Source organism: Halichondria panicea, chromosome 7, assembly GCF_963675165.1.
Source record: "Halichondria panicea chromosome 7, odHalPani1.1, whole genome shotgun sequence".
Taxonomy (NCBI): domain Eukaryota; kingdom Metazoa; phylum Porifera; class Demospongiae; order Suberitida; family Halichondriidae; genus Halichondria; species Halichondria panicea.
The window spans coordinates 5126684-5144267 of NC_087383.1; the positions used below are offsets into that span (position 1 = coordinate 5126684).

Genomic DNA, 17584 nt, shown 5'->3' on the forward strand with positions numbered 1-17584 from the left:
TTTCCAACGTAGGTCTTGAATCTTCGTGGACTTCCTATGAAGCAAAACAGAGCTGAGTGGTAGTTTGAATAATTGGCGAACATGGTTGCGTTAGCAGGTAAGGCACCACAGAGTTCGAGTCTAGGAATTGTCAATCGCTTAACAGGAGCTACCAATGAAGTTTGAACATTACTCGAGGAGTCAATCATCCGGCAAAAGCACGCTCAGAGGCATCGCTAAATCCGTGGAGTTGCATTGAGACGATTTGAGAATTCTTTTCAAAATGGCATCGTGGAATGTGCTTGTTCGTAAGAAGATGCAACTCAGAGCGACTTTCTGTTCCCACAATTGCTGAAGAAGTATCTTGACTTTGATGTTCGACGTCTTAGACACTAGTGCTCGCTTGGTGATGTTTGCAATAGGGGGCAACTCAGCGGCATTCCACTCAATTCCTAATGTCTTCGTATACAGATCAGCAGGTAATTGTTGAGTTGGTTTAGCATCTTTGAGATTAAGTTCCAGAACTGTCGATTCACTGGAATTCCATTTCCTCAACATAATCGCGAAAATAAGCCCATCTTGAATAAACGCCTATCGCCTCTTTTGCTTCGAAGTTCTTCTTGCACGAGTGAAAATATTATAAGCTGAGCATGCGCAGTAGACTTAGTGAAGAAAGGAAGTTTTAGGTAGTAGCTAAAGACTATACTCATTGCTGGACCAAGATCATGCAGATCATGCAGACATTATAACTTTCTTTCTCATGCTGTATATGCAGGGAATAAGTATATGCAGGGAATAAGTAAACAAGTAGTAGTCCTATAAATATGCTGAGAAAGGAAAGTCCAAGAATTTTGCAGCCTTGGTTTTCTGAAACCTGATAGATGCTCTGTAGGAGTATGACCTACCATCCTTCGAGAATAGAGTCAGAGTCCACTTCTTCATGTTCATTCTCTTAATCATACTCATGCATTTATAACATTTAAGTGTAAACCTCGCCGCGGGTGGGCGTATATTCGAATGAAAACTCGCCGTTCGCGATTAAACGCCCAGTCCCCTAGACTTCTTATTTTCGCGAGACATTTTATACACACATTTACATTTTATACACACATTTATCATTTTTGCTGATTGCTGCATGCCAAATATAAATCTGGTGGGTAATGGAATCAATGATCAAGGTGTGGGGGGTTGTTAAAGTTAAAGTCTAAAATTAATGGCTGCAAGTCAGCAGAGCTCTCTGCTCACTCTTGCAGCTACCAATAGCTAGCGTTCTAAAGGCCTGTCCACACTAGACACTCAATGCTCATTGAAAAACTGAATTGAGTGTGTCCACACCCTCGAATTACAACTGCTTTGACCCAATCCACCTCTGGAGGTGGATTGAATGCGCATTGCACAGGATTCGCGTGCGTTATTTAGAAATGTATCAATGAATTTTTATGCAGCCTTGCAGGTGCAGGTGCTCTAGCTAGCTATAGATCTACTAGATTAGGCAGACATGGCCATGGAGATGTAGCAGAAGAGGAAGAGCAGTGCTTGTGGTTGGGACAGCGAGGCTACACGCACTCTCATTAATATATGGGGCCAAACAGATGTCCAGAGCAAGCTAGACTCTGTAAAGAGGAACAGAGACATCTTCCTGAAAGTATCTAGAGATCTCCAACACCTTGGATACAACAGGAGCAGTGTAGAACTAAATAAAGAACCTCACCCAAAAGTATAGAAAGGTACAATAGTATAGGCTATAATATAATTATAGCTAATAATAATATGCCTAATAATAATATGCAGGTTAAAGACAGTAATCGAGTCACTGGTCAGGGCAGGTCAACCTGCCCTTTTTATGAGGAAATTGATGCCATCCTTGGCACAAGAGCAGCATCGACACCTCCAACTTTGTTTGAGAGCAGCAGCAATACTGACGATACTGATGGTAAGGGAACAATTTAATGCTAGTGAGGAAACTGAATGCTAGTCGGTCCCATGCAGTTGGTGGAATTAGTACTTAACTGCTCATTGCTTAATTGTTATGTAGGATCATAGATTAAGGAAGGAGAGGGATAGGAAACGGCAGCTGATCACGTGCCAAACGTACATAGACTTGATGCTTGTGGTTAGAACAGCTGCACGAAAAACTCTGCTAGAAGAGACGACCACCATTCAGGGAGGTTTTGTTCATATGCTGCCTTTGCCAGTGCCTCGTGCATTTTTTGGAGAAAATTTCAAGGTAAGGCGCTTTTTATAGCTGTTTTTGTCTTGATTTCATGTAATTTGACCCCTTTAACAGCCATACTGTTCGAGTAAATGCATGCAAAAGTTTAGCATTGAATATCTTCTGATGCTTATAAGACATGGACTGGTGATATTTACTTTTGGGATTAATTCGATTGGCTGGCAGAAACATGCCATTTAATGTAAGGTAAATAAATGCTATACTTCAATGTTTTATTAGCTGGTCTCAACTTTGCCAGTAAAGTTTTTAGAGAAATACTGACATACCTAAATTCTTTGTATATATAGGCAGCTTGAAAATGCCTCTGACTCGTCGAAAGGACCGGGCCCGCAAGAAGAGACTGGAAAGAACCTCAAAAAATGCGACTATTTTAAATGACTCACACGAGAATACCGACACAAGCCTAGACTCCGAGTCAAGCACACCTCATATTGACACAAGCCTAGACTCTGAAACTATTTCAAGCACACCCCAAATTGAACCAAATGTACATCTGAGTGATCTCCTACGAAATCCCCAGTTGCGTCAAACCCTGAAATTGCCCTGATGGTCCAATGCGACTGAGGACTCTGTTTGTATGAAGTTGTGTAGAATTAGCTCCGCTGCTACCACCAGCCGTCAACCAGTAGTGATTACCCATTGCTTAACGGTAAAAAGTGATTTGAAGTGGCTATTGTATGTCCATAACAATAAGTTAACCCCCGAAACATGCCAGTCATTGAAACAGTTTCCTGTTACATTGGATATCGTTACACTGGAAAATCTTCTCCTTGAGATCGACCGTTTACGTGTTTGCTGTGGTCATCCCGATGCACATAGCAATGGTCAATGCCAAGAAAGGTGAAATCGTAGCAAATGGAAAAGTGTCTGCTAAAATTGACAGCCATGCCAGTGTATGCCTCAACGGTGTATCCTATCCGGAAACAGTGCGGACTGAAAAATGTGAACTATTGTCTACTTCTGTGAAATGTTCATCATGTAAGTCATATCGTGCCAATTTAAGGGCTATGTATAGTGCTTGGTGTAAGAGACGTTCAGTCGAAGAGATGAGTGACGCAAGTGGGCATTCCAATGAGCGCTATCTAAATACGCCTGAAAAAAAAGCTAAAATGCAAAACCTGAAGGACCGATCACGTGCAGCTGAGAAGCAAGTTAAATCTTCAAGGAGAAAATCAAGGAAGCAATTGAAGCTGAAGGAGATACAGTTTAAAAGAGTCTCAGTTCCGATTTGTTAAGCATCCTAAATACCAACACCGAGCAAATAAATAGAGCTTACCCAGAAGGGAGTTTTCCTAATTTGTTCTGGAAAGAGCAATTAAAGGCAGCTTCAGTTAAGGACCCTCGCCCTCGACAAATTCGATGGCACCCTGCAATAATAAAGTGGTGGTGCATCAATTTGCAGTTAATTTCAAGTGCAGCATTTCATTGCATAAGATCTTCCGGTTTCTTGACGCTCCCTTCTGAACGTACCCTAAGGGACTACACTCATTACTTCAATAAACAACCTGGTTTTCATCCAGATGTAAATTTCTATCTGCAAAAGGAAATGAACATACAATTGCTTCCTGAATCAAAACGTTATGTTGCATTAGTTATTGATGAAATGAAGATTAAAGAAGATTTGGTATATGACAAGAAATCTGGTCATATCGTTGGGTTCACTTCTTTAGGTGATATTGGTGACATACTTTCAGAATTGGAGCAGAAGTGCAAAAAGGATCCTAGTAATAATGGTCAGAGGGATCTTCTTTAAGCTGGATTTTCCTTATGCTCATTTTGGAACCCGTGGAGTAACTGCAGATTTTTTATTTCCTATTGTGTGGGAAGCTATTCGTATGATTGAAGGCATTGGAGGGAAAGTGATTAGTATTACGGCAGATGGGGCGAGTCCCAATCGTAAATTCTTTCGTATGCATGGCAAAGGCTTTGTGTACAAGGCATTTAATCCCTACGCAGACCCTAGAGAAGGCAGGCCTGTGTTCTTCATCTATGATCCACCTCACTTGATAAAGACCACACGAAATTGTTGGTCTCATTTCAGGATTCAGCGGTACTAGATTAATGAAGGTTAGTGACATTTTGAGAAGCTTTTCATTAAATTTGTGAACAGGCAATAATGTACAGGTAGTTATTGCAAAATTGCATGGCTGGCTAAAATTGTCTGTTTCCCTCTTTCACAGATCAATGGAAAGTACATTGAGTGGGCCCATGTCAAAGAACTTCACCGTAAACTCCATTTGATGTCTGTTGGATCTAAGGGGCTCACACTAGTTCCAAAGCTCAAAGTGGATCATGTTGAGCTGACTGGGTTTTCTAGGATGCGTGTACATCTCGCCGCCCAGGTATGTTCGAGTTTTACTTACGTAACTGATAGTTATATATACCATTCATTCAGGTATTGAGTAAAAGTGTGGCAGATGCTCTGGCCTATTTCAGTGATGAAAGCACTACGGAAACCGAAACGTTTTTTTGATTGCTTAAATGTTCGTAGTCTTTCTGAGTGGAAATCCAAATTGAAGCCTGACCTTCAACCCTACACAAGTCCAGATGACTCTTGGCTTAAGGTAAGACTTTTAAATTGTAATATTTGAGCTAAATATTTTATTTTAGTGGTTGGAAGATTCTTTCTTGCTCTATCTGAAAGAATGGAAAGCTTCAGTAAATACTGACAAAGGAATCCCTGACAACAGCAAGCAGAAGGCATTGCTAAGTGCTGAGACTATGGAAGGTTTAGAAATAACAGGTAAATTAATTAATAACTTTTACATCTCTATACAATATTTTTACATGTATAGTGTGCTCATTTGTGGAAATGGCTAGGCTCCTTCTGTCCAACAAAGAAGATGGTCTCTTTTTGTTGAGTGAGAGATTCTCCCAGGACCCACTTGAAAATTACTTCGGTAAACAAAGGGCCAGAGGAGGTCGCAATGAGAATCCAAACCTAATGCAATCTCTCGTTAATGCCTCTGCACTCCGGATGCAGAAGTCTGCAATGCTAGATCCTGTCAGAGGAAACTGTCGCAGGAAGCGACAGCTCGAATTGAACACAATCGATGATACCCCACTACCCAAGAGGAAACGTTCGTAGTTTAATTTATGTTCCTATAATTATGACTGTATAATTTTATATTAAAATTTGAGCAACCACGAGAATTCAAAAAAGTATACAATACATGCATGAGCATAATAATACATTAATTACGACAAATGCTTTCTCAATCCGGTGGACTTTTGCTTGGTCTCTTTGTGTGCTATTTTGTATGTCTCCATCCATAAAGATGCGATTGAAAATCCCCTTATAGTAATCCAAAGGTGTACAATATCATTTAAAAGTTGCTGTGAATCTTCTTCACACTCCACATCTTGAGACAGAAGTGTCCACAAAAACTGTACCTCTTCGTCGCAAGTTACTTTCTTTACTAAATCGTCCAGCGTTTGCATACCGGTACTGGTACCTTTTCCAATTACATACGTAGGTAATACACTCTTGGTTATCTTCTCCATTTCTACAAACAGACAGAACGATCGATCGTTCAATGGAAATAACGCACCTCGATTTACTTTCTCCATCCAACATTTAGTGTACGAGAGTAAATCTGTGAGCTCTCCTCATTTACGACAGCCATATTTCCTAAGCATTCAATAAACTGCGAGTACTTAGTTCCACTCCTTTTTTCATATTTTTTTAGTAGCTTGTGGGGTACATAGCCACCAACATACTGCATTGCATTCAATTCATCCTTTGTTAATTTAGGTAGCTGGTCATTTGGCTCACCATTAACTGGCAGTGGGCATTCTTGTGTCATGAAACGTTTAAGCTTTTCTCCAAACAATGATTGATTTATAGATTGAATAAAGAAGTTCACATGTGGACCTTCTCTCGAACTCTCCTCCAACTTCAATTTATTAATCCACAGTTTGCTCATTTCTTCTCTTTTCACATGAAAGGCAGACCACAGTTGAGTTCTCTTGACAGTGTGAGAACGAATTCTCTTTGATACACTCAGGAATATACTTTCAATCTCATTTTCTAATAAAAAAACAAAACTGATCGAACATGTCTGCAGTTTCCATTTCTTTAGTAAGATTAGTAAGAAAGTGTGCTGCAAATTCTTTTAATTCTTTGGCCCTAGTGTTAATATCAGAAGGAATCAGATTTACATCCTCTATGAAGGATGTTATAGCTCCTCGAATGACTTCACAGGAGGCACTAGTAGATATACTTGTACTTGCCATGGTTTCTTGTGAGCATTTTGGTTCTTGGAGGATGAAAAAATGAAAAGAAGTCTGTGGGCGGCGGGGACAAAAACATGACGTAGGCGAAACGCGGATGTTTTTCGAAGATTCCTACGTTTCCTATCCCTCTCCCTCTCCTTCCTTAATCTATTCCTTAATCTATGGTAGGATGTGTTGATTGGAGTGTGTTGCAACCACAACATTCGCCAGCTGACACTAAAGGTAAATGTTTTCTCTCTAGTTGCCTATATTATTATTTTGCCTGTAAAAGATCACCACGGTGAAGATACAGCAGGTGGAGGGGGAGGAGCTAGTGACGATCCGGTAATCGAATCAGCAGACAAATCGAATCAGCAGACAATCGAGGTCAGCAGACAATCGAGGTTCACTTAACCCTATGCCCACTCCAATACCTGTTACGGAGAGAAACAAAGGTGTTTGAATATCAATTATAACATCGTTTGTCCTAACAAAATTAATTTGATTGTATACAGCACTAAAAAGAAAACGCTCCACTAAGTCTAGCACTTCTTCAGAGCTTACCACAATTATTTGTGATATGGAGGAGAAGGCAGAAGAGAGGGAACTAAAGCGAATGAAGCTGGAGGCAGAGATAGAAGAAAAAAGGAAGCAAGAGGAACGAAAGCATGAAGAACGAATGCAAACCATGATGATGGGTTTCATGACCCAGATGATGAATATGGTTAGTCCTCCATCATTTCCTCACTCCAGCACCAGCTATTTACCACCTTCATATCCACCACCATCTCCAACTTACGACCCATCTCAAACCTTTCCCCCTATCAGTGATTATCCCCCTACTACTGACCCTTAACTTGTTGTTGCATTAACCAATCAGTTATAATTATATCCATACCATACTTAACATCACGGCTTCACTTATAAACATGCAGTCAACGTTATTATTATAGTGTTAAACCTTATTATAGTGTTAAACACAATCATGTATGACAGTTACTCAATGTTGAACTGATGAACGTATAATTATATATAATTATAGTGATCATAATAATTAGATGAATGGTGAACATGTGATATACTTAATAGCTTTTATAACAGAAAGATTACATTGATAGATGCTTCGTTATTGCTTCTCGGATGATAGATGAATCGAGTGTACCAGGAGTGGGATGTGATGACGACGAGAACATACTACAAGGTTCCTCGTGATGCGTCCATTCCTCTACACCATACATTTCACAAATATTATGTAGAACGATACAAGAAGCAACAACATCACAAACATTGACCAGATCACAATCCATTCTCTTCAGCAAACATCTCCATCTTTCCTTCAAACGACCTTCAAACGACCAAACGCATTCTCAACTACCATCCTAGCTCTACTTTGCCTATAATTATAATGCTTTTGTTGCCTTGTTATGTTTTCTGTCTCAGCAAAAGGTTTCATCAACCACGGTAGAAGAGGGTATGCTGGGTTTCCAAGAATTACTAGTGGTACGTCCACACCATGTAATTTCTTACACCATGTAATTTCTTCTTCATGTCGGGTAATAATGTCCCACTAATGCCGTTTTGATACACAGATGAATTAACAAACACACGAGCATCATGCACTTTTCCAGGCCAACCTATATACACATCTAAAAATAATCCACGGTAATCTACGAGACCTTGAACAACAAGTATAGGGTAGTATCCTTTGCGATTATAATAGTCTGATGCACTTTCTTTAGGTTTAATTATAGGTATATGTGATCCATCAATAGCTCCAGCCGTTTGAAGGAATCCCCAGTAATCCTCAAATCCTTGCACTACATCCTTCATACTATCTCCTCGTGGAATTTTTACATACTGTGGTTATAACTTAGCAATAGCTTGACATGTTTCGATTAATATTTCACCTACTGTAGAACGACCGAGATACCGAATAATTGTGATAAAGTTCTGTACTCAATATTTGTTGCTAATCTCCATAAGGTAACTGCTACACGTTTATCTACACCAACCGGAGATCTCATACGGGTACTTTGCTTCTCAATGTAAGGGCGTAATTTCAGTGTCAAATGTTTGTTTTGACATACGCAGATTCTCCTTCCACCACTCGTCTCCATATAGCCCTGCCTTCACAGAATCCCACCAGTGTGTACTCCGTGGCTTACTCCACACAGTTCGGGTTGAAGGGGACCGGACCATGCCAATTATCATCATCCTATAATAATAGTGTTTGTAAATCAGAATACTAGTACCTGGGTAAATGCCTGTATAATAAAACAGTTAAGTCTTGCTTACTTGCTGATTCTTCTCCTGTGGGAAGTTCTCCTCTTCCTAGCCTGCTGATGCTTCAATCTAAGCCTACTACCACGTTGTTGTCGAAGGCGGTTGGTCCTATACATGGTCAGGCAGGCTGCCAGCATAAAAACAAAGCAGAGAACACTGAGTTGATTCATTTTGCTGCTTGCAGGACTGGTTGGTTGCAAAATTAATCGCCCAGGATACAACGTATAGGCGTGGTATGACACAAGTGCGGACACTATCAATGCGCATTCAAACTGGTTTGAGCGGATGCGCATTGAATGCGAATTGTAACTGGCCTTAAGTAGAGTAGTAACACTCGGTGAACAAGTTTTGCTACGGACGGCATTCCAAGTAAGCAAAACTAGGCATAACTCGAGAACGAAGCATTATTTTGCAAATCCACGAATTAAAATCCAACCTATAACCTATAGAAACTCTTGCACTTGATTCATCCTTGAGCAGCTGTAGCGGTCTACACACACACACACACACACAAATATACCTCGCTTGCGCATGCGCACCGAGGCACTAATAATACTTCTCTCACCTCAAAAGGTTCTGCGTCCAGTGGGTCCGACTTTATGGTTTGGAGGTGAGCTGGTAACCGAAGCCTTGATAGCTGTAATAAATTATGTAGCCACGTGTGCGTTCTAAATAGTGCATTCCACACTAATGAATCCACGTGTCACCCACCCGCTTCACATGTTATTAGGTATAGTTGTTACCTGTTGTAATCAAGTATTACCTGTGTACTGTAGATAAGCTGGACATATGTGACAGGCTCTAGGAAAACCAGACTATTGGAGCAGAATTTAGTATTGAGCTTACAGCTAAATTTATACCTACAGTATAAAATCTCAAATAAAATGTTATTGGTGTATAAGTATATACAGTCCTTCTACTACCTCTCTGTAAAATCTGATGCTCTAAATTCCGCTTTGTCCAAACTTTCGTTATTACCTTATTTTTCCTTATTTTTCCTAATTGAGCAATCTTTGAGAGCCGTTTTTCTCGATACTACATATTACGGCTTCGAGTTTCTAACGAGCATAACTCGGGTATGAAACTAGGTATGTGAACACTAAGCATATCATTGTGTAGGCGATGCTCTGCTCAATCTTAACCTGCTCCAATAGTCTGGTTTTCCCAGAGCCTGTCACATATTTAAATCAATAGGTAGATACAGTTACCCACGTGTACGTGTGGAGTGTGGATTGTGCTTGTAAACAACTTGCAATTCCAAAGGAGTTTTCAGAGGAGGAGAGACTGGAGCTAGTTAATGCCAAAACCAAAAGATCCACTGTAGTGTATTAGCCTAGCTGAGTCACTAGCTAAACTGATAGGGGTTCAGTAAGGAACAAGATCATGGCGGTAAGACTGAATATAATACACAGCACACTGACTTAAATACACAAAAAACAGGAAGGACAGGAAATCATAAGTATAAATAACTCTAAGCCTAACTAAATATAGTCTATATAGTCTACTCCCCTCTAAGCACAAAAACCATGGGATAATACAAAAACAACTAACAGGGGGGAATATCTATTACTGAGTTACCAAGTTGGTTCAAATCAGTCAACACCCCTACGGTCTGTACAAGGGTAAGTCGTGTTGCCACGGTCCCTTCGACCAGAGGGTCTGAACTAATAGGAGGTGGTGGAACTTCTTCAAGGGTCACTTCAGTCGAGGGTGATTCACTTATCCTTTTTCGGACTTGGTCTTGATGGCACCGTCGGTGGCGCCCGTCTACCGCAAAAGACACTGGCCCAGTTTGTTTCTCTATAGTTCCAGGCAACCACTTATCGCCCTGGTGACGAAAACAGGTTCCCCGGCTTGCATTGACCTGTCGTGAGCGTGAGCATCGTGTTTGCTCTTTTGGTGGAGTTGCTGATTCTCAACTCTTTCAGCCGTCAATCGTCGCAAGCGGTTCGGCAGGGGACACTCCGTCTGTGGTGCCAACCGATAAGTGAACAAAAACTTGGCAGTCTTCTCGCTTCTCGCTTCACGATTTGGACTGCTCGTTCGGCTAGCCCATTCAAAGCGGGGTGGTAGGGAGCGGAGGTAACATGGCGAATTCCGTTATAGGCCTCACTGACAAAGCAAGTCCCATTGTCTGTAGCAAACAACGGTCGCAGTTCCTCAAATGAAGTTGAAGAGGGAGTACAGAAACATTGGAATGGGCGTCGATCAGCACCAAGTACATTCGTCCGTTTACGGGTCCAGCATAGTCTAAGTCCCAAGGGCGTGCTGGCCAATTCCAGGGGTGCAAAGGTGCAGCGGCGGGTGCTGCTTGGACCATTTGGCATTCGGCACATGACCGAACGGTTGTCGTCGTTCATTCCTGGCCACCGGCCCTTCATGCGTACCCGATGTCCCTCATGAATTCTTGTAAGGCACTTGGTACTACCCCAGAGGATACAACCTTCGTATAGCGATAGTTCCTGGTTTCTCTGGAAGAAAGGCATGATAGGGGAGTTCTTCATAGTCGTTCTCAGTCTGCCTGCGAATCTGCTCTGCAGACACTGGTGAGTCCGTTGCGACAACAATACTAACTCGGCAGGTTCGGTGGGAGCCGGGGCCAGGGGTAGTCTGCTCAAAGCATCGGCATTTGCATGAGCGTCCGTCTTCCGGAACTTAAGCGTATCGAGAGATACAGAGACCACCGTGCAGACGCTGTGCTTCTACCAGTAAGGGTTTGTGATCGGTTATGAGATAAAACTTCTTGATCCCGAATACTAACGAAACCCTTCTTTCTCCAGCTGGGAGTAATTTGCTCCGACTGGTTCAACGTCCTGGAACCACAGGCCTCTCTGAGCCATCCAGCATCTTGTGTGCTAGAACTGCCCCTGCCCCGATCCCATATGCTGAGGCAACACAGGCCAGAGTTAGTGGGAGCTTCTGGTCGAAATGCGTGAGCAGTTTCCAGAAAGCTTTGTCAGTGGCGTAGCCAGGGGGTGGCAAAGGGGCCCCCCTTTTTCTGGATCTCTACTACTCAGATCAGGTTAGTGAAGCTGATTATCTTGCTGAGCACTGCTGCAGTTAGCTAGGCCAGCAAAACGATTTAGTCTTTAAACTGTGAGCTATTCTGGGAGCTATTCTGGTCTAAATAGTAATTGTTCTTTGCTAAACTAGCTTCTTCTAAAACATCAGGCCACACCCAACTAAATAGAGAAGTCAATTATGACATCACAATTAAAAGGCGTGGCTTCCAGTCACAATTTCGGCGCTGCGCGGCTGATAAGTTTTGCCCCTCTTCCACCTGTTTGTCTTGTTCTGCAGTCCATTTCCAGGGGGTGTCCTGTCGCAGGAGTCGGTAAAGGGGTGTCAGCTTGGTCGACAGGTTAGGGAGGAACTTCCCGTAATACGTAAGGAGGCCTTTAACTCAGTCACATTCGTTGGGGTAGGGGCAGCCTCGATGGCTTCCATCTTGTCAGATAGGGTCGATTCGGTGTCCTAAAAAGGGGGCCATGAACAGACATTACCTTCAATCCCGTTTCCTACAATCTGCCGAGCACCGACTCTCAAGTGACTCACTTCATCCTCCCCCGAGTACACAACAACCCCTGGTATTCCCTGAAATAAATGTTCTATCTATATGCGCATTAACTCCCTTCAATATTACATCATGTGAGGCTTTCAATAAGCTACATTTTAAATAAAGTCAAGTCTCTAGCATAAACATTTCAAATCTATGTATGTTGAAAGATTGTCTTGTTGAGGTCTTCTGGATCGGCTATAGGGTTCATAATGGAGCCACTGAAAGTTGAAATCTGACTTCTCCAATGATTGTTTAGAACAAAACAAAAGATATTGATGGATCGATGCTTCAGCTTTATTCACAAGCCAATCAGCATTGATGTCATATGTCATGGCCGGAGAAACATGTTCATTGGAGGCTTTGACTTTGAAAACCAAATTCCACCAAGTTCATACCTTTTGGACAACGGAAGTTCATTAACCAAAAGTAAATATTTGCATATTTATAACATAGTAGCCGAGACAAATCGATACGCTAGGCAACATAGTAGCCGAGACAAATCGATACACTAGGCAAATGATGACCCCACTACAACATGATAAATGGACCACTGCTGAGCTAAAGGCTTACATGGGATTCTGCATTTTCGTGAAACTCCCATCGATTGAAAATTATTGAAGGAGAGACGTGCAATTCCACTACTCACCAATTGCATTGAAGATCTCACGCGATTGCTCTTCAATAAGGCGCTGTTCTGCTGCATACAACTTAGGCCGTGGAAGTTGCAGTAGACGAGGCAATAATAAAGTTTCAGGGTAGATCTGCCTCCCAAATAAACGAGGAATTCAAGGTTTGGGTCCTAGCAGACAGCTCCAATGACATGCAAGGAGAAGCAACTGGGAGCACGAGTTGTGAAAGACCTCATAGCCTCGTTGAAGCATAACATTATTTTGACAACTTTTTCACGTCTGTCAAACTGTTGGAAGACTTGGAGAAAGATGGCAGCTCGCTCTGACCGCAGAGGTTTCCCCATTAGAGGTTTCCCCATTATAATAAGAAATTATAATTATTTACCTGAGGACAATAGGGTTGTCCGTGTGATCTCTGACGTAACCTCTGACGTAACGGCAAAAAATCTCCGTCCCGTGCATCGAGGACTATAATCGCTTCATGGGGGTGTCGACAGAGGGACCCTACGAAATTTGCATTACGAACAGCTACATATTATATCAGCTACATATTGTATCGACAGTATTCACCCACTCCTCTCATTTCGATGTACGCAGAGGTCATCAGAAAAACATGGTTTTGCCAACAGTGCGAGAAGTGGTTTTGCCAGTGTGGCAACCCCTCCTCATCTGACTGTTTTATGCTAGTGCTGAGAAGTGCTGAGAAGCGTTATTTAGCCTTTTTTGTGTGCAAGTACACTAGGTACTAGGTGTGGCTGATCACCAGATGCAGCGTCGTGTAGAACAAAGAACAGTGGCAATGACAGGAAGGTGAGCCAAGCTATACTAAGCTTCCCAAGTTTATATGTTAACTCTACTTGTATACGCATAATTATAGTAATAAGCCATTGATAGTTGCGTACAGTACTAGAGAACTTATAAGTTTGGTACTTACTGTACATGGTAGATATTAGTTGGATCTAGAATTTATAATGATGAGAAGGCTTTATTAATTCACGTGTATGTACACTACTATAATGAAAGCACCGCAGGTGCTGATGCCTCGGTGGAGATGCCAAAGCTACTAATAGCTTTTATATAAAACTGATGAACATTTTTGCTTTTGCTGCATGCAAACTCAAAGAGTGGGTAATGATCGACCATGATTGTTGTTAAAAACGATCGGTGCCAAAAGTTCAAGTTCAAGTCTAAAATTAATGGCTGCCATCAACAGAGCCTTGCAGCTCTCTTCTTCACTCTTGCAGCTACCAATAGCTAGCGTTCTAGTGCAGAGTAACACTCGGTAAACAAGTTTGGCTATGTGAAAACTATGTGAAAAGGCTGCAATGGCATTCCAAGTAAGCAAAACTAGGCATAACTCGAGAACGAAGCATTATTTTGCAAATCCATGAATTAAAATCCAAGTAAACATGACTAGAAGCCTATAGAAACTCTTACTTGCACTTGATTCATCCTTGAGCAGCCTACACAGACACACACACAGACACACAAACACACTACCGCATGCGCACCGAGGCATAATTATAATTATGTACAGCTGGCCATGTGTGACAGTGAACAAAGGCACAAGGTGAGCCTGTATGTTGACGTGACCCTAGCTATGTCACCTATTACGTTAGATCAGTTTATACCCTAGCAACATAGTATAGCAAATAAATACGGGTACACAAGTAAGTACAGTACGACTACTGTTCTCTGTTCTTATGCCATAGGAAAAAGCAGCACATTCTTGGCAAAACCATGTCGTGTCAGTTCGGTGTCCGCTGTGATCACAGTGCGCACATCTTCCTCCTATGTCACTCGTATCTTTTACGGGGAAGTGTTGGAGTTGGAGAGGTGTTGGAGTTGGAGAGGAACAATCGCACCACCATAATGACCTGCCCGACGCCGACTAGGCAGAACTCCTTGATGTTCTTCAATTTCGGGTTAGTGTTTTCTTCTTTATAATAAAATATAATATAACTATTGGTAATGACTACATCAACAAAAAGAAAAAAATGTACAGTAGCCCCTGAGCCTCCACCCATGTGCTGGTTGTACGACTGACATAATGGCCTCTGGGCATGGCACATTGATTCGGACTCCATCCTTTTGTCGCCGGAGAACGGAACCTTGTCGTGGAGAGGACGTTCACGATCCTGTTATCTTTCCAGCCTCCAGCCTCCAGGTAAAATAACATCAGAAGAGGCTCATCAGAAGAGGCTCATAACAAATTATTATTTTTTAAATAAAAACAGGTGCAAATGTTACCCAATGGTCTGAGAACCTGACGACTGGACGACTGTCACAATAAACCCCCTGACTGATCCCACTGTAGAGTTTCAAACTAGACCAGGGAGGTACGATAAATGGAAGATTGGGGATTGTCCACTTACCATCGACTATGACCCCCATCACGACAAGGATTCCTCGGTGGCGATCTCGTCAACAACCAACATCTTGCTCCCAGAGGAAGTCCCACGTTTGATCGGCTGGGTGTAAGCTGTGATTGATCATTTCAGCTTGCAATTCTCAGCCATGTACAATCCTAGATGAAGCAATGATCTCAAGCAGATCAAGTGTGGGATCAAAGTGTGGGTACTGGGAGATAGTACCAATGGGTACTTCAGTCGATTCGACGTGGATTTGTTGGAGGACGTTTTGTTGGAGGACGGTATCTCTCCTGCATCTTCCCTAAAACGGAAATAATTACACACACACTAATTACACACACTAATTACACACACCCACGCAACACTCATACACACACACACACCCACGCAACACTCATACATACACACACACCCACGCAACACTCATACACACACACACCCACACAACACTCATACACACACACACCCACACACCCATGCAACATGCACACACTAATAATGAGAGGGACAGGCGGTGGCTGGTGGGGTGGGGGTTGGGTATACTTCTATGATTGCATCAATTATGTATTTAGTCGTCTCAAGGTCTGCCTTCCTGCATAGGTTCTTCTGGGTCCTCCTCATCATGCTGAGTTTTACATTTCATTATGTTGTTGTAATATTCAAACCCTTTTTGTGCAAAATTTTTATGGCTTAGTCTACAGTTACCTTAGCTAGCGCTCGGCCGTTTGCAGTGCTCTAGCAAGCAGTAGGTCCTCCTCGATCTTGCAAAAAGAAGACGTTCAACTGCAGCTGCCGCATAAAAAGGGCAACTTGATCCAAGAATTCTAGTCAGCCGTATAGTGCCGTATAGTGCAGAGGAGAGGTCGTCATGTGACGTTTTTCTCACGTTACCATAGATAAATTATAACACCTGACTAGCTGTCTGGTTGCTGGCAAGAATCTGGTAAACACTACACTGTATCCGCCAGAGTCGCCTTCAGTCTCCAATGACCGTGCAACAACTAGAAGTTTACATAGAAAATCCTTGTGCCAGCTTAGCAAAAAAGTGGTGCGCATGTGTAATGATAAAAGCAGAACTACAGTCCAAAATAATGATCAATGAGGTCGGCGACTGCGGCTACTGATACAGGCTATAGATACAGTGCAAGTGATAGTCCTGCAAGTGATAGTCTCATGAACCAGCCGCCGTTCTTTGCATCTTGTCATGAAGTCATTTCAAAATGGAATGTTGATTGCTCACAAAACCAATGGAATGTAATTAAATCCTAATCTTACGCCCACACATATTTCCTAATTGTTAATCGCCAAACGAAGGTCTACTTGTGTTTTGCTGTGGTGCTAAACGTAGCAGCTTCTATGTATGAAGTGTTTACCATGCGTAATGCATGCGTAATTGAGCAAAGTGCAGTTCTTTGCTGCCTCCAAGTTCAGGTCAAGACGAAATTCCGTCTTGGCACATAAAACGATGACAAGAGTGCTCAGACGGTGGTTCCAAAAGAACGGCGGCTGATTCATGAGACTATGCAAGACTACTGATGCAGTCGAACAAGTGGATTTGACCTGAGTGAAAATTGAATTTTTTGCATCATAACAATGATTAAGGGAAGGGTTAGGTAATAAGTTTGGCACAATTCAAGTGAATAACCGACATTAGAATGGCAAGTTACTGACTTCAATGACATTGGTAATGATCCAATCGGCAACTATCGATGTGTATTAACTTTCTTATCACGAAGACATGTCGATTGTTATCATTTTGGAAAGACAGCTGGATATTTTGAAGAGGTTTGGAAGGAAATTGTGTCACAGCTCAAAAAACTTGACATGATGGTGTTGTCCCAGAAATATTAATTGCAGCATTGGCTTACCATTTTCAGCAATCCAATGCATCAACAACTTTATGATGCTCAAGAAAGTTGCTGCACACTCAAGGTATACATGCATAACTCAATTTTCTCAGTATAATTATGGCAGGCTTATGTATCGTATCATTGTGTATAAAAAATGTTTTTTAACATGACAACTTTGTATTATTGTATCATTGCAGGAGAATACTGTCACAGGAAAAGGTAGAAAATCACCGTCTAAATATTGGGTATGGTGTCGCAACGGGAGTCCGTCAATACTTCAGACGGTGGTCGTCTGCTCCGTATGTGGAACCGCTCAGACGGAGCGGTGACCGTGGAACACCGTACGATCGACCGTTAGAGCTGTCGAAACTCCGTGTAAGCAACCGTCTAAACAAGAAGCTCCGTTTGAAACACCGCCCATTAAACGGTACTTCTTCTGCTTACCGTTTTATAAACATTACATC

General features: G+C 42.1%; 2 protein-coding genes across 2 annotated transcripts; both read left to right on the forward strand.

Annotated features, from left to right (window-relative positions):
- The first annotated feature begins 1223 nt into the window (after positions 1-1223).
- Positions 1224-7702, forward strand: LOC135338088 (uncharacterized). Its single transcript, XM_064534096.1, has 5 exons — positions 1224-1912; positions 6617-6670; positions 6720-6781; positions 6816-6882; positions 6943-7702. The coding sequence occupies exons 1-5, from the start codon at positions 1750-1752 to the stop codon at positions 7281-7283; spliced, it is 687 nt and encodes a 228-aa protein (XP_064390166.1). The 5' UTR covers positions 1224-1749; the 3' UTR covers positions 7284-7702.
- LOC135338089 (uncharacterized) lies at positions 2659-6215 on the forward strand. Its single transcript, XM_064534098.1, has 5 exons — positions 2659-4279; positions 4393-4554; positions 4608-4776; positions 4823-4955; positions 5008-6215. The coding sequence occupies exons 3-5, from the start codon at positions 4630-4632 to the stop codon at positions 5298-5300; spliced, it is 573 nt and encodes a 190-aa protein (XP_064390168.1). The 5' UTR covers positions 2659-4279; positions 4393-4554; positions 4608-4629; the 3' UTR covers positions 5301-6215.
- Positions 7703-17584: the final 9882 nt, after the last annotated feature.